The sequence below is a fragment of the Papaver somniferum genome, chromosome 8, assembly GCF_003573695.1.
Source record: "Papaver somniferum cultivar HN1 chromosome 8, ASM357369v1, whole genome shotgun sequence".
NCBI classification, from domain to species: Eukaryota; Viridiplantae; Streptophyta; class Magnoliopsida; order Ranunculales; family Papaveraceae; genus Papaver; species Papaver somniferum.
This window is the reverse complement of record NC_039365.1, coordinates 36,786,439-36,810,163: the sequence shown is the minus strand read 5'-3', so window position 1 is coordinate 36,810,163 and position 23,725 is coordinate 36,786,439. Positions and strand designations below refer to the sequence as shown.

Below are 23,725 nucleotides of genomic sequence, written 5' to 3'. Positions count from 1 at the left end.
TTCTAAATAACATTAAACATTGATGGTTATTAAATTTAGGAAGATAGAAGTTATATAAATTAGATATATGTCCAATTATTATTAAAATCAGAAGCTTGGTACGGTGGTTTACTTTGCGCTAGGGACTTTGAAAAAAAGATTGAACATTCCTGGTTTACGAATAAGTTGTCCAATATTTTTGGCTAATACCAAGGGAATATGCAGGATACTATTGAAGGGGGGAAATATCACAGAAACCATGCGTTGCATCCAGAGACGGTACATGCCATCAAATTTAAGCGTTAGACTGTGATGGGGGCACGATACTCTAAAGCTCTCTGATGATCTTTTGCAGGGACCAATGCAGTACTCACTAAATAAGAACCTTACATTAGATGAGAGCCAAGAAGATATGGAAATCCCCTTTTGATACTGCCAGAGGGCCTAGACTAAACTTTCTTAAGGATATGAATTCGCAACTGCTATACATAGTTATGACTAATGTAATTTGTAAACGTTTGTGTAATACTAAAATGTTATATTATTGGCGGCATATCTTGAAACTCGGATAATTTCTTCTGGATTATTGGGCCGACCGACCGGAACGTCCGAAGGGCCCAAAGAAAGGAGTCTCTTTTATGACCATTTTTTTGTAGAGCGATTTTTTTGGGCACCACTGTTTTTTTAGGGATCATGATTTGATTAGGCCACTTCCCCTATAGTTATAAGGGGTGTCTTAAAAGGTGGAGATGACTAGTTTACCCTTTAACTTATAACTCTACCACTTCTTCTTCTATTCTACAATTTTTGTTCTTCTCTTCTTCATCAATTTATGATCATCTAAACCTAATCATATACAAATCTAATCAAAATCATCAAATTTTCATCGTCGTCGATTTATTGAATTTTTATCGTCGATTATCAATCTTTTGTAAACAAACTCGTCCATAACTATTTTCCCACAAACCCATTACTTCTAATTCGTTTTTTATTAAAAATTTGAGTAGTAGTCATCAAAATAGGTTGAAAATGTAAATTACAGTAGTAAATTCGGTTAGGAATTTTGTGGAAAAACGTTGTCGAACTAGCCGAACTTGCTGGAAATGAAGAACATTTTGACTGTTTCGCAAAAAAAAAATCCTAACCGAACTAGGTTTTGGTAACTTCGCAAAAAAAAATTCCTAACCGAACTAAGGTTTGGTAATTTCGCAAAAAAAAATTCCTAAACGAACTAGGGTTTAGTTACGTCGCAATTTTTTTTTCTAACTGAACTAAGATTTGGTAACGTTGCAATATTTTTTTCCTAACCGAACTAAGGTTTGGTAAAATCCAAAAAAAAAATTCCTAGCCGAACTAAGGCTTGGTAACTTCGCAAAAAAAAAAACTCCTAACCGAACTAAGGTTTGGTAACTTTGCAAAAAAAAAATTCCTAACCGAACTAGAGTTTGGTTACGTCGCAATTTTTTTTCCTAACCGAACTAAGGTTTGGTAACGTTGCAAAAAAAAATTCCTAACCGAACTAAGGTTTGGTTACCTCGCAAATTTTTTCTCCTAACCAAACTTTTCTCTGAAAACCTATATTTTTATTTAAGTTAATTTTTCTTTGATTTAATCTTACACTAATCATTAATTATGTTAACTAATGATTCAACTGATCATTACACTAGCTTAATTGAAAAAGTTAATTTTGGTATTAAAATAAATATATGGATAAGGGGTGACTTAGTTGTACTTCAAATATCTTTCCCAAAAGAAAAAAAACAATGGTCCCCATAAAAAATGAACGCGCAATTGGGGGATACTAAAATTAATTGAGGATAGAGGAAAAAGACAAAAACGGGATTTAAATAGTAAATCAAGGTTACCCCCTATCCATGTATTTTAACTAATTCCTAATCTACTCCTCACTAATCATGTTTAATGGTTAATTATAATTAGTTAAGTTAATAGATTAGTATGATGATGATTAGTATAAATCATTACCATTGAATTTGTTGATGCAACAACGTTAAATCAAGATATTTATGATCATGAAGGTTTAGGTGAAGAACCAACCCAGGAAAGTAAACAAAATGAACATACAAGTGCTCCAATTACCCATGTATAGGTATTAATGTATTGAAATTTGATCTTTTTTTCATTGAATCCGCCATTGTTACGCCTGAAAAAGTCAGTGCGGGCATGGTAAAAGTATGAATACCATACCGGCAGAGACCAAATGGCATGGTATTCATACTTTCACCATGCCGATACACAATATCCTCCAATTTTGAAATTGTAAGTACACTACTGGCACAAAAAGTTCATTATCGAGCATGCCGGTAGTGGTGCCGGCATGGTCAATTCCCAAGTGAATCATGCCGGTTTGAGGACAAAAACATACAGAAAAAATATGTCCGAAATAGCAAGTTTCGGCATGGTATTCATCCTAAAATCCATGCCGACACTCAGTATCGCCATGGTATTCATCCTAAATCTATGTCGGCACTCAGTATCGGCATAGTCTTCATTCTAAAATCTATGCCGGCACTCAGTACCGGCATAGTCTTTATCACTACCCGCATGGTCTACATTCCTACCGAATGTAAAAAAAAATCAAAGTGAGGAGCCGACAGAGAAGGAGAAGGGAATTTCAAAGGGAGTGGGGAATGTTTAGAATTTAAAAGGGAGTAGAGTATTTTTATGTTTGATTTAGCTTTTATTTTTTTAAAGGGTAGTTTCATATTTTTCGCCCCCAAAAAAACACCCCTTAACAGACACTATTGGTTGGGGAAAGTAATTTCTATCCCCCAATTAGTTCAAGTATCCCCAATCGCGCGTGGTTCTTTTTGTAAATTGAAGCCTAACAAAAATGTTCAATTTGATAAAAAGATTGAATTTGGTGAGGCTTTTACTGGTGAAGTCGTTCCACATAATTCCTCATGTATCCTAGTTTTCCTTATCATATTCTTTTAGGGGTATAATTGGAAAGCAAACTATAATATAACGTATCTAAAAATCCGTGCCTTGAAATTGTATAAATTTTATCTCGTTGGAAAGGTTATAAAAAAATCTACGCAATGAGCACAAACAACAATATCAAATTTAGAGTTTTTACGAAAAAATCGGAAGTGTTTATCATTTTAGGCACAATTTTAGAAAAATTAAATGTATATTCATTATACAAACCACCACAAAGGATGCATAATACTTTATGTAGCGATAGTTTGGTTTATACATCAACTAATTTTGCGTTGCAACTAATAAAAAGTATGTACATGCTTCAAAAAAAATAATTATGTATTTACTCTCTCCGTTTCAAGAAAATTGATACTTTCACTTTAGACATAATTTTCGAAAATTGAATACATAGTCATTATGCAAACCACCACAAATGATGCATAACACATCATGCAACCATATTGGTTTACAGATCGACTAATTTTTCGTTTCTGGAAAAGTGATACTTTCACATTCCGTTTCTAGAAAAGTTATATTTTCACCCAGTTTGAGCAAAAGTGATACTTTCGCTCCATTTCTGAAACGGGGAGAAAGTATCACTTTTTCTTAAACGAGGCGAAAGTATCATTTTTTCTGAAACTGAGTGAAAATATCACTTTTTTCTGAAACAAGGTGAAAATATCATTTTTTCTGAAATGAGACTAAAGTATTCACAGATATACCCCATCTTCAGATTCTTCTTCGATCGGCCCTCCCACCGTGACCGCGGTTGTACTAGTTTAATTTCTCTTATAGTGTTGTCAAGGTCTTTTATCTTTTTTTTTTTAAATGGCTTGTGATGTTCGGCAAACCAAGCAAGATGTATGCCACTTGCCACTACGGATCTGGTGACTATCATTCCCAATCTTATCCTCTATAGACATCGAAGGAAAACGGTATAGACATATAGTGTGGAGACTGGAACATTGAAGGAGAAAGATATCAAGTGGACGTATCCTTGAGAGAGGAGTAGGATTTTGAGAGAGGAGTAGGATTTTGGGGAGTGGACTCGAGTAAGATATCAAATGTAGGATGCACATACTCCGATACGATCCGGTTTTTTTTATGGAACCGGTTCCTATATTTGGTGTTGGCCGATATCTCCTTTTGAGGACGGTACCTGTACCTGGCATTGTACCGGTCCGGTACCTGTACCTGGCATTGTACCGGTCCTCCGGTACCGGTCCGGTACAAATCCGTTACCGAGTTTTTACCTATTAGCTATTACAGTTTCAAATCAAAAAGAAAAAAACTTCCTCAGTTCTTCCATACTATGACATGAACCCTAACTTTACCAATACAACCCATACAAATACAAATATACAATGATTAAATGACTCACAGAAACTTCAATTTGACATAAACCCACCCTAACTTTACCAATTTCTTATACAATGATTCAATGACTCACACAAAAACTTCATCAAAGTAAACAAAGATTCAAAATTAATTAAAAAATTAGATCTATTCATTCACCACTACCAAGACCCAAATTACAACCTAAAACACCGTCAACAATAATCATTCCAATTCTTCTAATCCTCAATTGAATCTTCTCAAATCGAACTACTAATTCATCATCAATTCAAACCCACTCTTCAGCAGACTCTAACATTCCTTTGTTATCTTCAATTTTATCGATTTCCCATAATAACAACTTCCTTCAAAACCCTAACTTTCAATTCCAGAAACCCTAAACCAATCCAACTGAGATTCAAATATGCAAGTACCCAATCTCTGCAATTATCTCATAGACGAATTTGTCACTGTAAACAGTCAGACAAGAATTTAGGAACAATCAAAAAAATCGATCTAAAATAAACCCTAAATCAGATTCAAACATATGCAATTAAAATTAAACATGCAATCAATTTTTAAGAACCCTGAGTTAATCAAATCGAACTCATTTAGATTTTTAAGAACCCTAAATCAGAAGAAGATAAAGCAAAGTACATGACTCAGATTCCAGTTTGAATCGATTTTGGGTTCTTGACTGAAGAATAAGGTAGAAGAAGAGGAGGAATTAGGTGTTCTGATGTGGCTGTTGTTCTTGAGCGAAGATGGAAAAGATTTGTTGAGAATCAAAGGTTAAAATTGGTGAATGAATGAAGGCTGCTCTTTAGGGAAACAAAGAAGAAGAAGAGAAAAAAAGAAGAAAAGAAAAATGACGAGAGAAAGAGTAACTCTCGAAGATATAATAGATTCTCTAAACCTAGGATAAACGAATAGGATTAGAAATAAAAAAAATCTCAACGGCTTATATCAACCGGTACTTATGATCTGGTTCCCCCCAAGAACCGGTCCCTGTACCGGTCTATCCCGGTTCTAAATTTTCAGTACCAGTCCATGTACCGGTTACACCGATTCTGGTTCGATTCCGATCCGGTATTTCCGGTTCCAGTCCGGTCCAGATCATCTCAACCGATTCTTGTGCAGCCCTAATCAAATGGGATCCTAGAGTAAGATATCGAGTGGGCAGAATCGGCAGATCAGGAGTGGGATTTCGTGGAGTAGAGCCCTTTTACCCCTCAAAATTATTTACACCGTTTACCCTACGGCTACAAGACAAAGCTATCCGAAAATGCTTTGCAGTTTACACCTTTTACCCCTAAGGTTTCGTTCCGGATCTGAGGTTTAGATGTAGGGCGTAGCAGCGCCTCAATCTATCACTTACTCTTTAGTCTCCACTGCATTTTGAAAGAGATACACAGTGTTTTTACCTTTCTACTGTGTCACATAGCCGCCCCTTGCTAATAAGTAGTTGTTCATTTCCTCTCTCTACTCCATTGAAAACCCTGAACACTCTCTCGCTCTTCAACGAGGAAACTAGAAGGGTTTAACGAGGTGAATTTCCCTAAATTCAGGTCTGATATCGAATTAAGACATTACTGCAGCTATGGCTCCTCTGGTAAGATTCCTAACTAAGAGTGTATCACTATTTCCTTAGTAATGGTTGATTGGAGATTCAATTTCTGTCTCAAAATTGTAGTGTTTTATTTATCAAGGGTTAGGCTTACGATTGTGCAGAGAATTTGATGGTTTATAAGTGCTTGATTCTTATTCACTCGAAGCCTTTGTTATAAACAAGTAGAGATATGTAACTTATAGGAAATTTAGTTTGGTCGATAAGATTTGCAATTCAAAGCTACCTTGGGGAACAACTAGAGAAGGGAGACAATCTTGATTTGTTCTTACTGTGTTTCCAAACTTTTCGGCTAGCTTATTTTTCTGTTTTCTTATAGTTATCTGTTCATACTGTGTTCTAGATACTATATGGGGCGGTTCCAAACAAAAATGTCTTTAAGGTGCTCATTGCGGCAGAATACAGTGGTGTTGAAATTGAAGTGGTCAAGAATTTTGAATGGGGTGTCACGAATAAGAATCCTGAGTTCCTTAAAATGAACCCGATTGGAAAGGTACATTTTTGTAGTTAGGAGAGAAAACTATTAATTTTTTTTTATTGTACTTTTCCTTATGTGTGTTTGATTATCATATGTAGATTCCTGTACTTGTAACTCCAGATGGACCTGTTTTTGAGAGTAATGCCATAGCACGTTATGGTGAGGCTCCGCTCTTCTGTAAACACCTTAGTGTTGATAGTTTTGCAGACTTGTATGCAACTTATTATTTTATTTTGTTCTATTCAGTTGCTCGCTTGAAGGAAGGCAACCCTCTCCTCGGTTCGTCTTTGATTGAATATGTAAGATATATGCATTTTGTTTTTCTGGCTTATTCTTTCTTCTCTTTTATTTATTTTGCTGTTTGGTTTTAATGATTGATATGCTAATGATTACGATAATTGTTTGAAATAGGGTCATATTGAGCAATGGATTGATTTTTCGTCGTTGGAGGTTGATTCTAATTTATTGCGTTGGTTTTATCCGAGATTTGGTTATGCTCCATTTGCACCACAGGTTGGTTGAAATTTGTTTTCCGTTACCCTTGTTTCAGTTAGATCTTGTTTACTTCTCATTGTCTGGATTAACTTATATGCACATTTGTTCTCCTGTTACAAAAGGTTGAGGAAGCTGCCATCGCCGGCCTCAAGAGAGCATTAACTGCTCTGAACTCTTACCTTGCTTCAAAGACTTATTTGGTCGGCCACTGTGTTACACTTGCTGACATTATCATGACATGCAATTTGTCTATAGGGTTCAGTCGTCTCTTGACCAAAAGCTTTACTGAGGAGTTCCCCCATGTAGAAAGATACTTTTGGACCATGGTCAACCAACCAAATGTCGCCAAATTGTTTGGCGAGGTAAAGCAGACAGATTCTGTTCCACCAATTCCATCTGCAAGTGTTCCTGCTCAGCCTAAAGAAGCTGAGAAGGCCAAGGAAAAAAGTGGACCGAAGAATGAGTCTAGCAAGCCTAAAGCAGAAGTCCTTGAGCAGGATGAAGCACCAAAACCTAAGACAAAGAATCCTCTCGATTTGCTCCCCCCTAGTACGATGATATTGGATGAATGGAAGAGGCTCTACTCGAACACCAAAACTAATTTCCGCGAGGTAGCTATTAAAGGTAATGACACTTCATTTAACAATCATTTTGGTACCTGCTATGCATATTGCATTAACAGGATTAGATACAACTTTTCAAGTTCATCCAATTTGTACTTGCCCAATCCTCATTTACATTCTTGTACAAGCTTTAAGTGAGTGTTTCATCCTTGCTGGAATCCACTTGGGTTCTTTTAGGACTACCCCAGTTTTAATTTCCAATGCTCTCAAAACACTTTTGTATACGGTTGTTAAGTCTTAATAATGGTGATTATTAGGGTGCGTCAAATGGGAAGGTCATCATAAGATCCCTGATCATCCCCATACGAGCCTTGGGAAAAAAATTTGATTAAGTGCTTTATGATCTAAGGAAGCACTCTAGTGTGGTAGCCAACCAGTTTCCTCATATTAATCAAGGGCCCGTGAATTGCTTGTTTAAAATTTGACCTAGTTATATCTGTCGATCAACTTGCTGATGTAGTTGATTTGTGTTGGGGGCTTCTTTGCATTGTTGACATACCAGATTATGGTTTTCTCATCTATGGTGTTCAAATTAATTTGCAGGGTTTTGGGAGATGTACGATCCAGAGGGATACTCTTTATGGTTCTGCAATTACAAATACAATGACGAGAACACTGTCTCTTTCGTCACATTGAACAAGGTCGGTGGTTTTTTGCAGCGTATGGATTTAGCTCGCAAATATGCATTTGGGAAGATGCTTATCATTGGTTCAGAGGCACCCTTCAAGGTGAAGGGATTGTGGTTGTTCCGTGGGCCTGAGATACCCCAGTTCATTATGGATGAATGCTACGATATGGAACTCTATGAGTGGACAAAGGTTGATATTGCTGATGAAAACCAGAAGGAAAGGGTGAATCAGATGATAGAAGATCAAGAACCTTTTGAGGGAGAAGCACTATTGGACGCCAAGTGTTTCAAGTGACGCATTTGCCTTTTCATCTCTTTTCTCAAGTTTGGGACTATAGAGCTGAATGACTGCATGGATTCTTTTTCTTATTTTTCCATGCATCTTTTTTCCTTTGCAACAATAGAACACTATGTATCATTCCTCTACAAATAGTGGCTGTTGTCTTTGCTATGATCAAGCTTTTAAAAAGTGTTTTCTGAGGCGCCTCCGGTGTCTTGAGGTGTCAAGCAAACAAAATAGCTAAGAAAAATCTTAGTCTTGTTTATAAGGTTTGGTTACTCAATTCTTCCTCAAATTGGGAAAGTGCTGCTTCGTTAGACACTCATACTTGGACAATGGTGATTTGGCTGTCAAAATCATCTATTGGTTTCCTCCTTTTTTCCTAGAGCTAAAGATTTACTAGAACATCTTGCTTCCAAACGTAGGTCTCTGTGGTAATGATTTTTGTAGTACATTTTCCAGAAATTGTCTATGTGCATTTTTCAAGATAAAAGCCGTCTGCCTAAAAATTAATCAGGGGCCGCTATGATTTTTAGAACCATGGTTAGGAAAATGATACTACTGCTTAAAACCATGGTGCAATTTTACAAAATCTGCATGGTTCATGCTGTCCTCTGCCCCTTTTATTTCTAGAAATTAGCTGTTCTCTAGTCACCCCTCATATTTTGGCATCCATCATTTTTTTCCATTTGATTTAGACATTTTTTGCATTGTCTGGTGGCATTTATGGCGACTGCATGTTATGCTAACTTTGAAATAGGTTTTCCATCTGCAAGAGAGCTGTTATTCAGTTTAACTGTGAATGTGAATGCTAGGAGGAATAGCCTGGTTTACATATCCTTAAACAAGGAAATGAGGTGTCTAAATTGAGCTAAGATATCAAACTAGCCCCTACTAATCCTAACCCTAATTTCATCTTTTTTTTCCAACTTCTAGGTGATTCTTCATCAATTTGATCTATCAATATCATTGGTTTACACATCTAAAATTGAATTTTTATAAATCATAATTTCTGAAAACTACCCCGAATCAGTGGATGTTGATCCTTCGTATCGACCAATTCTGGTTATGTTCTTCATGTCCATGAAAAACATGCAATAGAATCTACATCCACCGATTTTGTTGATGTTTTTCATGTTTAAATAAGATAATTGTAATCGGTTCCACATCGACTGATTTCGTTGTACAATTTTTTTTTGGATTTTGTGTTGTGATAATCAGATGTGTCTTATCTACTGATTGTTTCATTAGTTTTTTGAGTTTCCTCCACTAGAATTGTATATTTATGCATTGATTTTGTGGATTTCATTTTTCTGGAGAATTTTTTAGGCAGAATCGATGCATATGCATATGTCTTATCTACCGATTCCGTGGGTTTCATTTTTTCGGAGAATTTTCTAGACATAATTGGTGCATATGTGTCTTATCCACCGATTCAGTGGATAACAGTTTGAATATTTTCTTCGTTAGTCGTACTTATATCTTTGTTTTTTTATTTAACTTTTTTTTGTAGATATGAATTTGAGCCACTTAAGCTTCTACAACCGAGATATCCAAGAAAGGGATGTTAAAAGAAGGGCAGATGTTATTAACAAGTTCGCGTTCAAGAGACTATACTAGAAAAGGCGTTGGAATTGGTTGATGAACTCGCCTATAAAGAACTTGAGGAGCTCATAAGTTGTGCAAGAAGGAGAAGAAAACAAATTGTAGCTCTGAGGTCACATGATAGGGAGGTAAAGGAGCTATTTAGAATTCGAGCTGCTGCAGATGATGCCAATATTGGTGCTGGTGGTGCTGCTTTTGCTGATGTCGTTGCTCCGAATGTAGTTGCTCCCTGATAATTTATTATGCTAATTAAGACGTCTAAAATTTTTAGTGTTTTGTAATTATCGTAAATGGTTTTTAATTACAATGGGTTTATTGACTTGTGGTTTTTAGTTATGGTTTGTATAGGTTTATGGTACAATGGGTTTATGCATCTTTTTTTTTAATGATTTGTAATTACAAGCTTGCAATCGGTTGATTTGGCCTTTGCATCTATTTTTTTTTTTAGTTTTTTATTAATCATCATCAACAGAAAGGAGTTTACAAATATTGGAAAGAAGCCTGACAACAAGTTGGGCTCCAAAGGAAAATCAGTTTGCTCAATCACACATTTTTTTTTGGTCAATCACACATTTTTATTAATTTGAATTTGCAAAGGAAAACCAATTTTTACAGACAAAATAAATAAATAAAAAAAGATTACAGGATTACGTCCATAATAGAGCCAGCTGCATGTAGTATACAATTTATGGCATTTCAATACATTTCAGAATACCACCAGGCCTTCCATTGTGCATGAACCTTTCTTGGCCAAGGAGTCTGCAGAGAAGTTTGTTTCCCTGAAACAATGTTCAGAGAAGTTTGTTTCCCTGACACATTCCGATGTTTGTTTTTCATTCAGCCATTTTGTTTTTATGAACCATGGAATTATACCTCTACAGAAGTCAGTAATGACTGATTTAGGAAGACCTTCTATAGGGTGACTTATATGGATTTTGTTCGTCACACTTTTATCGTCCTGAAAAGTGAATTTGAAGAAACAAATTAATTCTTCAAAATTGATCGAATCACGATCGTTTTTCTTCAAACTTTTTGCAGTAGAGAGATCTTAATCATAATTTCTCTTATAAATCGTAAGAATTTCCGAAAAATTCATCCATGATCAAAGAATTTCTAGATTGAAATTTCAATCAAAAAAAAGTTTTCATGAAATCTTAATTTTTCGATTATCATAGATTTTATGCCGTTTTTCTTCGAAAATCTTCCATAATAGAGTTAATAATCGTTGTATTTTATATGGGTTCAAGGGAATTTGGATGAATTCAATTCAAATCGATGAACTGTGAGTTTCAAAATTACCCAGAAAAACGGGTTTGCAGGGAAAGATTCGGGCAAAGAAGAAAGGATCCATGGGTTGTTTTGTAACAGATATAGACGTTCAAAATTAAGTAAAGTGCGACCGTTGCAAATTCTCAGGATTATGTGACTTTCAAACCGTGGTTAAATAATCTAGAATAACTGTTGCAAATATTTGTTGGTTTTTTTGATCGACCCCCTACTCCACTTCTGCAGCAGTAATCTAGTAATATTTTTAGTTCCAAATACAACAGACCATTCCATTGCACAAATAACTGCAACTTTTGCAATAAAATTTGTTGCATTAATACCAACTCCACCTGACATTGTACTTGACATATATGGTCTCTGACAATTATTCCAAAATCAGTTGCACCTGGATTTCTAATTGAAGAACCATCACAACAAAATTGCATGAATCCATATTTAGGAGAAGACCAAGAACTATACATCTATACTTAATATGTCAAATACCCATTTTGAAGAAATCAATTATATTAGAGATTCCACAGAGCCAAGACCGTATTTCTAATCTAAACTTACACTGCCATAGAGTATGGTCCATACAATCTTGTTTTACAACACAGATAAAACATCTAGATACCATTTAAAATCTATTTTCTCTCATTACTACATCATCAACATACAATTTATGTTGAATTTTCCATATATCACTTGCAATGCTAGGATGTAGAAATGGTTTCCAGATAACAGATGGCCAATTTAATTTTGGTTCCTTTAATTTAATTTTTTCAACTACAGCAGAAGTTGAGAACTTACCTTTTAAGTCTCCACTCTACTCCACACCATTGTATTTGTTTCCCCGCTAACTTCAGGTAGAGTTGTAGAGGCAAAATAATTTTGAAGCTCGTTAGGAATGCACCATACTTTTCTTTGCGGTAACTCTTTAACTTTCATGCTTATATTATCCTTAATAAAATCAGTTAAGCCAATATTATTTATTATTGGAGAGTCTCTTATCCAATTGTCAAACCAAGCTGAAAATTTTGAACCATCACCAATACACCATCTGATATCATCCTTTAATGAGTTAAAAGCCCATTTAAGACCAGACCACACAGAAGATTGTTTCTAATTTATGTTCCATTGAACATTTTTTTCTGTAAATTTGGCAAAGAAAACAAAGCTCATTCTTCTTGAGAGTTCATTATCCTCCATATCTTTTTCATGAGAAGAGCCTTATTCACAGTCTCTAGTCTTATGATACCCAAACCACCTTCACAAAATGGGGTACAAACTTTCTTCCATGCTAATGTTTTGTATTTCCTCACATCACTGTCACCAGTCCAAAAAAAAATTCCTTATTATTTTCTCAAAAATCTTGATCATAGAAGTAGGCCACTTATAGATTGCCATTTTGTACAATGGAACACTGTTTAGTACAGATTTGATTAATACTAATTTATCCCGAAAGGAACTTTCCCTTCCAAGCTGCTACTTGCTTTGCATCATTTCTACTATAGACCACACCATAGAAGTAGTTACTCTCCTAGGAGCAAGAATGACTCCAAGATATTTATCTGAAAAACTAGTTACTTTCATATTTACTCTTTCATCAATTTGTTGTTTTTGACTAGTAGAAACTTCATCCACAAAACATTTACTTTTAATCATGTTAATGATTTGCCCAGAAATAACTTTATAGTCATCCAGTAACAACATTAAGCTCTTCAACTCCTTTTTGTACCATTATAGATTATAAAAACATCATCTGCAAAGAATAAGTGAGTAGGATGAACACCTTTCTTGGCCACCATCGGAATTAGCTTTCCATCCATGACCAACTGGGATATATTCCTGCTAAGAACATCTTCCATTAGGACAAATAACAGAGGTGACAAAGGGTCACCTTGCCTTAAACCCCTTCCATTTGAGAAGAAACCACATGGTCCACCATTCATCATTACATAAATTTTTGTTGATTGAAGAATAGTTATTAATCATTTGCACCATGAAGTGGAGAATCTTTAATTAAGACTCTGGTTAAAAAATTCCAACTTACAGAGTCATAAGCTTGAGAAATATCTAACTTAAGTCCTACATTTTTTTTTTCATTAACCATTTCTGAAGCTAATAGCACTTGTTCATGAATACTTCTCCCCTTGATATAAGCAGTTTGCTAAGGAGATATAAGCTTTCCAGTTAGAGCACTCATTTTTGTGGTAATTAGCATGTGATGATTTTAAAACCGACATCACTTAGACCAATAGGTCTAAACTGAGAAGTTGTTTTAGCACCTTGACATTTTGGTAACAGGATTAAGAAACTAGAATTTAAACCTTTAGGTATGAACGTTCTTCTCCAACAGAAATGAATTTCAGAAGTCTTCATGAATAATATCCCAGCATGTCCTGTAGAATATACCTGAAAAGCCATCTTGAAAAGACGAGGGTCCCCAAATATACCTCAAACTAAAACTTTTCCACCTATAAGTCCTTTCTCCGAAAGTGATTGTCTATGGACTGAGTCGAGACAATACAACAAATCGGTTCACACTTCGTGTAATCGTTTATGGATATGAGATCGAGACAATACAACAAAGAAGTATGTTTACTTGATAAAAGGTTCGTACTTAGCCAAACACAATAGGATTACTATCAAGTAAATAGGAATTAACGTTTGTATAATTTACTTTAAATTATAATAACAACAATTATAATTACGGAAAATAAAAGTAAATGACACAACAAGATTTTGTTAACGAGGAAATTGCAAATGCACAAAAATCCCGGGACCTTGTCCAGAATTGAGTACTCTCAGGATTAAGCCGCTATACAAAATCAAACCAACTTTGTATACTTGAGACCAAGCAACTAAACCTATAGTTCACCTAGTTCCGTCTGTATTCCCACGCTTCCGACCTGTAATAAGTCACGTACTTGAAACAATTACTTTGGTTCGTATTCCAAACAGTAAAGGAACAAAAAATTTGTTTGGTATCAACTCTTTTCAACCAAGTGATGTGAGTTCGACAAAAGGCTCTTCTGTTTATCTCAATAAACTCCTTTGTCAGGTTCTTAGACCTATCTTATTATCAAATACCAAAGTAATTGTTAAGATTTTGCAATCAATACTTTTAATCACAAAGAATTGTATTGATGCCGATCTACACAACTAACCAATCTAATCTACCACAAGGATAAACCGATTGTATTTGGATCCTCTTTCATCGAAACAAGTATTGTGCACACCAAAGATTAAGAACCCAAATCAAAAATCTTCAAAGTCTTTTTTGTCTTCAAATCTTCTTAAATCTTCAATAAACACCTGCACACAATCAACTTGAATCTCTTGTGATCAATCACGTACAGAACAGAGTCTGTTGACAATGGATTATCACAAGACGTCTTTAGATCTACAAACAGTCTAAAGATCCCCGTCGAAACTTCGATCTAGTTTGAGTGAATATTATATCAGAAGAGAAGATTCTCAAGCATAAACAAACTAGGTGCAATAAAAGTGAAAAGGCGAGGGTACCCAAATATACCTCAAGCTAAAACTTTTCCTACCTATAAGTCCTTTCTCTGAAAGTGATTGTCTATGGACTGAGTCGAGACAAAACAACTAATCGGTTCACACTTCGTGTGATCGTCTATGGATACGAGATAAAAAAAATACAACAGCGAAGTATGTTTACTTGATATAAAGGTTCAGACTTAACCAAACACAATAGGATTGCTTATCAAGTAAATAGGAATTAATGTTTGTGTAATTTACTTTAATTATAATAAAACAATTATGATGCGAAAATAAAAGTAAATGACACATCAATTTTTTGTTAACGAGGAACAACAAATGCAGAAAAACCCCGGGACCTAGTCCTGAATTAAATACTCTCAGGATTAAGCCGCTACACAAAATTACACTTAACTTCTTTAGTTGAGACCAAGTAACTAACCCTATAGTTCACCTAGTTCTATGTATTCCCACCCCTCTGACTTATGAATAAGTCACGTACTTGGAACAATCCCTTTGATTCGTATTCCAAACAGTAAAGGAACAAGAAATTTGTTTGGTATCAACACTATTCAACCAATTGATATGAGTCGGACAAAGGCTCTTCCGTTTATCTCAACATAAACTCCTTCGTTGGGTCTATATCTATCTTATGTTCAATCACCCAAAGGTAATCTATTAAGATTAATCCAACAACACCTCTAATCCGAAGAACCGTGTTGATGCCTATCTACTCAATTAATCAATCCAATCTACCACAAGGATAAACCGATTATTAATTGGTTCCTCTTTTACCCAAACAAGTATTGTGCACACCAAAGATTATAAAACCCAAGTCAGATCTTCAATATCTTCTTTGTCTTCAAATCTTCTTAAATCTTCAATAAAAACCTGCACACAATCACTTGAATCTCTTGTGATCAATCACGCACAGAACGGAGTCTGTTAACAATGGATTATCACAAGATCGTCTCTAGAACTAACAACAGTCTAAAATTCCCTATCGAAACTCTGAACTAGTTTGAGTGAATCTTATATCAGAAGAGAAGATTCTCAAGAATAAACAAACTAGGTGCAATCATATTTCAACCACCGTTAGTCAATCAAATCAATCGAAAACAAAGATAAACCGCAACTATCTAGTTTCCCACCAACGGGTCGCGCTAGAGCTTATCAATCCGAAAGAAGACTTTAAAACGAGTGTCCGTAAGAGATTTCACCTAATTAGATTACTCTCATCTCTGATAGGCGGCTACATCAGTAACAAAGATAAAAGAGGAAGTCTGTTGTTACGAAGGATTAGTTTGCTATAAAGGAAAACTTCGTGTATTTATAGACAAGGAAGTTTGGACACCAAGGAATTTCCAAAACCGAAAATATTCTCAAGATATTCATTAAAGCACAAATTCGGTTTCCATAATTCCTGGAAATTCTCTGTCCAAAAGTAACAATCGAAATCTCGCGGAAAATCTAATTAGTAAATTCACATTACCAATTCTGTAATTTCCCTACAAAGATAAATTAATAACCTTAATTAAAAGATTCTTAACCTACTTATGTTTCGATCCTGGGATTCTCTTCCCTTAGCCGTTAAAGAATATCTTTGAACAATTATAGAAATAAACATTAACAGCACGTGTTCAAAGTTTGTCAACATATTTACTTTGTAAGTTCTCTTTCACACTTACAACCTTGAAACCGATTTGCCACACTTCCAAACAAGTTTAGAATTGGTTCATCTGACTTTCAAGAACTATGTGATTGATCAAACCAACATTCAATCACAATCATGGGTTTACGGTTCTACCAAAACAACTTTCGGTTCTACCTCCATGTGAGTACTACGCATAGTCACACTAGCTTCCTAAAGATTCGGTTGACTAGGTACTAGAATCGGTTCCCCGCATATATATGGTATCTAACTTATATGTGTTGCACATGTCCATATGATCGGTTCCCCTTTCTTATATAAACCTTGTTGCACCCCATACAAGGATCGGTTCCCCTTGATGTACTGCACCCCATACAAGGATCGGTTCCCTTTCCCTTACTAGGATCGGTTCCCTTTCCCTTACTAGGATCTGTTCCCTTTCCCCAAGGCAGAGATAATCCGATCATACCACAGGCGATTACTTAAGATTGGTTTTACTAATAAAAGTTATACCAATACAAAAGTCAGGACTTTGTGAATAGTTCTACCAAGAACACAACAAGTTGTGTGCGGTTATACTCTATCATACATATTGGTTGTTCATAAGATATACAATGAATAACAAGACCAATTACTCCTGGAAATTTCCTTTTCAGTCCACAAACAATTTTATGAACTTACTTCCTTAGAACACATGTAAACATTGTTCCCTAGGATGAAATCCCCACCTCATACCCATACATAATCACAATAGCATTCAAATGATTATGACGATGTCTTATCTAAAAAGTTTAATGGTTAAGCAATAAACCTCGTATTGTATTCCTTAATACTATGTCTATCTAGAGTTCATATATGCTTCACAGTTATGTTTTCAGTATGCACGACTTAAAAGATACGTTAGGGAATGAAATAGTTCAAGTCAAATATCACTAACCTCAAGTGGAAGGATGATTGTTGTCGTTGTAGCTCCTTGCTTCTTCACATCTTCAAGACTTCGAAATACATGTAATGTCTCATATCCTAATGCTTTCAAGCTAACCTATACGAAGTTTAACTCTAGTACATAATCAAGCGACTCTTAACATGAGTTTTGATTCACTAAAATATGACAACCAAACTTGACATACCAACGCTTGGTGGGTTCAACCGAGCAATGCTCTAACAATCTCCCCCTTTGTCAATTTTAGTGAAAAAACTCTTACATCATATGGATAAACAAATTACAAGAATTCATTACACTCCGTTTGATTCCTGATTCAACAACACAATAAAACTGCTTACATTCAATCCTTGAAAATGTCGTTGTTGACATTATAATAACAAATCTAATACTCCCCCTAAGGAATATAGGTAGATATTCAATCCGCACGTCTTTTTTATACCAATCAATATGACATGTTACTCCCCCTTAGTCTGTGCTTTCACTCTTTCGTTAGATAAAACATTCAAGTACCAATGTTCTTTTCCTTAGTGATACCAATTAATATAAAATCAATGCTAGTATCACTTGTTTACTTCATATATTTCTCCCCCTTTTTGTCACAAAAATGACAAAGAAACGAAAAAATTAAGGACAACACGAAAAGAATCTTACAAATCTAAGAATATACTTGCAAACCTGTAGAGTTAGGCACGAGGGTTCCACACATCATGTTCTGATAACCAATATCAAAACCGAAACTACAAGTAGTCTTATTTTGAAATGTTACCAAGGAAACAATTTCCCGAAACAATTTTTCCCATTTAGTTTAGCAAACCAAAAAACAACTAATCACATTAGTCCCTTTGCTAAACAGATTGTTCAAAAACAACCGCTTAATTCGATAAGACCAAAATAAAGATAAATTCCAATTTTATCATCAGGTTCTAATTATCCATAAACTTAGACCTTTCAATTTTAAATAAACCAAATACTAGGTTAGTTAACTAGTATTTCCTTGTTTAGGCATTCGATTAGACTTGAATAACCGAAACCTCACTTCGATAAGACAAACTAAGATCATAATTAACTTAATTTCTTATCCGGAATCGAATTGGACTAAACAACTCATCCCATACACATATTATTTCGTTAATCCATAAATGATTCATACAAACCAACATAAATAAACTTGCATAATTATTCACCTCAACCGGAAGCAATTGAAACAACATAGACATTAAAAGCACCGAAATTTTGTAAGACTAAACCATTGAAACTATACAAAAGCAAGATAACAATAGTTTTTCTTAACCGAAACCAATTGAATCACACACACATCAATTGCACCGAAATTTTGTAAGCCTAAACGATTGATATCACACAATAAAGAAAGATAACAATAGTTTTTCTTAACAGGAACCAATTGAAACACACATCCACACACACATCATGGAACAAATATCAATTGAACCTAAAAAATTTTTAAGCAAAAGCAACAAATATATATATAAACTCATGCTTTTCTTAAACAGGAAAACAATTAACTAACAAGATTGTTACCTCAAATTTCGCATCCACTTCTCCAATATGATAGCATTTTCGTCCAGGGAGAATTAATATCGAAATATCACCACGTTGTCATCCTTATGAATAAACAAAAGAATAACAATACACCTCAACCTTTACCAGAGAAAGGTTGAAAACCTATTTTAACAATTGCAAGCAAAAATTTAAAACCGTCGAAACACATATTCTTTTATGCTAAACCAAAACCGATTCACCATATTGTGACTTTTTCACATACTGTTTCTATTAAAACCCCTCATAATCCTTTGATAAAGCCTACCTACTAGGGCTAGAACTTAATCCCGCTAAATCAAAAAGTCACCCAAACCATGAGGGTTCCACAGGGTACTAATGTACCTTGATAATTCCTATGGCTTTCCTTAGATTTTGAAAAGTTTCTCTATCTAAGGGTTTAGTAAGAATATCAGCTAGTTGACACTCAGATGGAACGTACTCCAATTTGATAACACCGTTCTCATACAATTCTCTAATAAAATTATATCTAATATCTATGTGTTTAGTACGAGAATGTTCAACTAGATTCTCATTCAAGCGAATATCACTTGAGTTATCACAAAGGATGTTCATAGTTGGAATATGTATTCCATAGTCGATGAGCATCTGTTTCATCCATAATAGTTGGGTACAACATGTAACAGCAGCAATGTATTCTGCTTCACAGGTTGATAAAGAATGTGAATTATGTTTCTTGCTATGCCAAGCAACAAGATTTTGGCCAACATAAAAGCAACCACATGAGGTGTTTTTTCGATCTTCTACACACCCTGCCCAATCAGCATCTGAATAGGCAACAAGATTATTGTTTGTATCCATAGAATATGATAGACCTTAATCTACAGCACCGCCAACATATATTATGATACGTTTTACATCCTTAAGGTGTGATTCTCTAGGATCTGCTTGAAATCTGGCGCAGCATTCCACACTGAAAGCAATGTCTGGCCTTGTTGCAGTTAAGTACAGCAAGCTTCCAATCATGGATCTATAGAGTTTCTGATCAACAGATTTTTCTCCTGGATTGGATTGAAGTTTTCCAGTAGTTTGCATTGGGGTTTCCATAGGAGTTGACTTCTTTAGTTCGAATTTCTCAACAAGGTTCCTTGCATATTTTTCTTGAGATAGAAGAATATTGTCTTTTTGTTGTTATATTTGCAAACTAAGAAAATATAACAATTCCCCGACATTACTCATTTCGAATTCTCCACTCATAAGATTTAGAAATTCATCTGTTAGAGTTTTTGAGGTGGATCCATATATGATATCGTCTACATATATTTGATCTATAAGGACATGGTTTCCGCACCACTTGGTAAAAAGAGTTTTATCAGCACCACCTCTAGAGAATCCTTTTTGAAGTAAAAAGGATGTCAATTTGTCATACCAAGCTCGTGGAGCTTATTTTAGACCATACATGGCCTTCTTAAGTTTAAAGACATGATCTGGGAACAATGGGTCTTCAAACCCTTTCGGTTGAGCTACGAATACTTCTTCTTTTAAATCTCCGTTTAAGAATGCAGACTCGATATCCATTTGAAATAATTTAATCTTAAGATAGCAGGCATAAGCAAGTAAAAGTCTAATAGATTCCAAACGAGCAACATGAGCAAAATTTTCATCAAAATCAATACCTTCGATTTGAGAATATCCTTGAGCAACAAGTCTGGCTTTGTTTCTGACAATTATTTTGTATTCGTCTGATTTGTTTTTGTAGATCCACTTCTTTCCAACAATGTTGACTCCAGCTGGTTTTGGAACAAGTCCCCACACTTCTTGCCTTTTAAACTGATTGAGTTCCTCATGCATATAGTTGACCCAAGCAGGTTCACTAAGTGCTTCCTCAATATTCTTTGGTTCTATTGACGATAGAAAACATGAATAGTGACAGACATTCTGAAGTTCTCTTCGGGTCATAATCCTTGCATTGGAATCTCCAATAATGTCTTCAGTAGAGTGTCTTTGATGTACCCACTTAGCAGGTTTTGAACACTATATTCAACATCATTAGGTTGTTCAAAAATACTTTCATTATCATATTTGTCATCAATATCACTAATTAGAGGAACCACAGATGGTTCTTCTACAGTCTGTTTTTCTTTAATAACAGTTTCAGAGGGAGGAAGCTCTGTTGCAGTGTGGTTGTCTTGACAAAAGTCACTAATGTCATCGATAACAACATTAATAGATTCCATCATGACCTTGATTCTGATATTGTATGCCTGGAAGGCACGGCTATCAGAGGCATAACCAAGAAAAATTCCTTCATCACTTTTGGAATCAAATTTTCCTCTATGTTCCCTATCCTTGAGAATATAGCATTTGCTTCCGAAAACGTTTAAGTAGATCAGATTGGGTTTTCTTCTATACCATAGTTCATATGGAGTGTTTAGAGTTTTGGGTCTTAAGTAAACTCTGTTTATTAGATAATAGGCTGTAAAAACAGCTTCCCCCCGAAAACTTAATGGTAGGTTTTTATTTTGAAACATTACTCTTGCCATTTCTTGAATATTTATATTCTTTCTCTCAGCTACACCATTCGATTGGGGTGTGATGGAAGCAGAGAATTGTTGGGTAATCCCTAGTTCATTACAGTATTCATATACTTTCGTATCCTTGAATTCTGTACCACGATCGCTTCTTTTTTTTTTTAAGCTTGCGACCTTGTTCATTATGTATCCTTTTCACAATAATTTTGAATTCCTCAAGAGTGTCATTCTTATTTTTTATAAAAGCAACCCCTGTGAACCGAGTGTAATCATCTACCATTACTAAGGCATACTTATTACCTTCAACGGAAGCTTGTTGTATTGGACCAAACAGATCCATATGAATAAGATCGAGAGGAGCACGAGTAGCTATGTCTCGAGAAGATTTGTGTGGAATTTTTCCTTGCTTACCTTTTTGGCATGCTCCACAAACACCTTCTACTTTAGTGTTGATTTTTGGGACACCTTTGACAAGTTCACGATTAATGAGCTTTCCTATCATGCGGTAGTTGATATGACCAAACCGTTCATGCCACAAATGGGTTGACTCAACCTTAGTCAAGTTACAATACAGATTGGACTGTATATCAAGAAGGTAACAATTATTCATACTTCTACGTCCTCGAAAAATTATTTTTACGGACTTGTCTTCAATATCACATCCTTTCATATTGAAGATAACTTTGTTACCTTTATCACAAATTTGACTTACAGACAAAAGATTTGCTTTCATACCCTTAACGTAAACAACATCATGAATTTCAGGAATACCAGGAAGTTTGATTGTACCTTTCTTGCTAATAAGACAGTTGCTTCCATCTCCGAATGTTACCGACCCTCCCTTATAATCTTCAGTCCTTGTGAACCAGGAGGGATCACCTATCATATGTCTACTACAACCACTATCGACGAACCACTGGAATGATGAAGGTGTTTTTAAATCGAAGGCTCCCATACATTGTTCACCAGGTTTAGGAAGGATTGTTAAGATCTTATGAAGATTCATAACGCGATTAATCAGAAGTTTTGTTAAACAAATTTTCTGAAATAAATGAATCCATCCTTCCTGAAGGAAATTCCTGGACTATTTCTTCTTAGCCTGTTTACAACATCTAGATGCCGAAATTGAACAGTTTAAAGGATCCTTGGAACCACCCAAAGTTTTTGCCAGTTTTTTATCACTCATGATATTACCGATTACATCAGCTAGCGACTGGTTTTGTTCAATCACGTTGTCTAAGATCTTGACAAGACCTGCGGAGTATTCATCAGAGTCTTGTGAAAGATCTTCTGAAAATCTTGTGACTTTAATTGAATCGGACATTAGATTCATTTCTTATAGGTTGGATCACACTAAACACAGATTTTTAGATCTTTTCGTGTTTGCCTGCACTGATACCAATTGAAAAGGCGAGGGTACCCAAATATACCTCAAGCTAAAACTTATCCTACCTATAAGTCCTTTCTCCGAAAGTGATTGTCTATGGACTGAGTCGAGAAAATACAACTAATCGGTTCACACTTCGTGTGATCGTCTATGGATACGAGATCGAGACAATACAACAGCGAAGTATGTTTACTTGATATAAAGGTTCGGACTTAACCAAACAAAATAGAATTGCTTATCAAGTAAATAGGAATTAACGTTTGTGTAATTTACTTCAATTATAATAAAACAATTACGATGCGAAAATAAAAGTAAATGACACATCAATATTTTGTTAACGAGGAACAACAAATGCAGAAAAACCCCGGGACCTAGTCCTGAATTAAATACTCTCAGGATTAAGCCGCTACACAATATTACACTTCACTTCGTATAGTTGAGACCAAGTAACTAACCCTATAGTTCACCTAGTTCCGTCTGTATTCCCACGCCTCCGACTTATGAATAAGTCACGTACTTGGAATAATTATTTTGGTTCGTATTCCAAACAATAAATTTACAAGAAATCTGTTTGGTATCAACTCTATTCAACCAAGTGATATGAGTCGGGCAAAGGCTCTTCCGTTTATCTCGACATAAACTCCTTCGTCGGGTCTAGATATATCTTATGTTCAATCACCCAAAGGTAATCGATTAAGATTAAGCCAACAACACCTTTAATCCGAAGAACCGTGTTGATGCCGATCTACTCAATTAATCAATCCAATCTACCACAAGGATAAATCGATTATTAATTGGATACTCTTTCACCCAAACAAGTATTGTGCACACCAAAGATTATAAAAACCAAGTCATATCTTCAATATATTCTTTGTCTTCAAATCTTCTTAAATCTTCAATAAAAACCTGCACACAATCACTTGAATCTC

General features: G+C 35.2%; 1 protein-coding gene across 1 annotated transcript; it reads left to right on the top strand.

Annotated features, from left to right (window-relative positions):
• Positions 1 to 5,627: 5,627 nt before the first annotated feature.
• Positions 5,628 to 8,670, top strand: LOC113306531 (elongation factor 1-gamma-like). Its single transcript, XM_026555459.1, has 7 exons — positions 5,628 to 5,866; positions 6,225 to 6,374; positions 6,458 to 6,518; positions 6,606 to 6,658; positions 6,771 to 6,872; positions 6,977 to 7,478; positions 8,021 to 8,670. Exons 1-7 carry the CDS (start codon positions 5,855 to 5,857, stop codon positions 8,398 to 8,400), a joined length of 1,260 nt encoding a protein of 419 aa, XP_026411244.1. The 5' UTR covers positions 5,628 to 5,854; the 3' UTR covers positions 8,401 to 8,670.
• The last annotated feature ends 15,055 nt before the right edge of the window (positions 8,671 to 23,725 follow it).

Excerpts from the sequence above, each read along its gene's own strand:
- LOC113306531 (XM_026555459.1), top strand. Across the intron at positions 6,519-6,605 it reads TAATGCCATAGCACGTTATG|TTGCTCGCTTGAAGGAAGGC; the intron begins GTGAGGCTCCGC and ends TGTTCTATTCAG. Across the intron at positions 6,659-6,770 it reads GTTCGTCTTTGATTGAATAT|GGTCATATTGAGCAATGGAT; the intron begins GTAAGATATATG and ends TGTTTGAAATAG.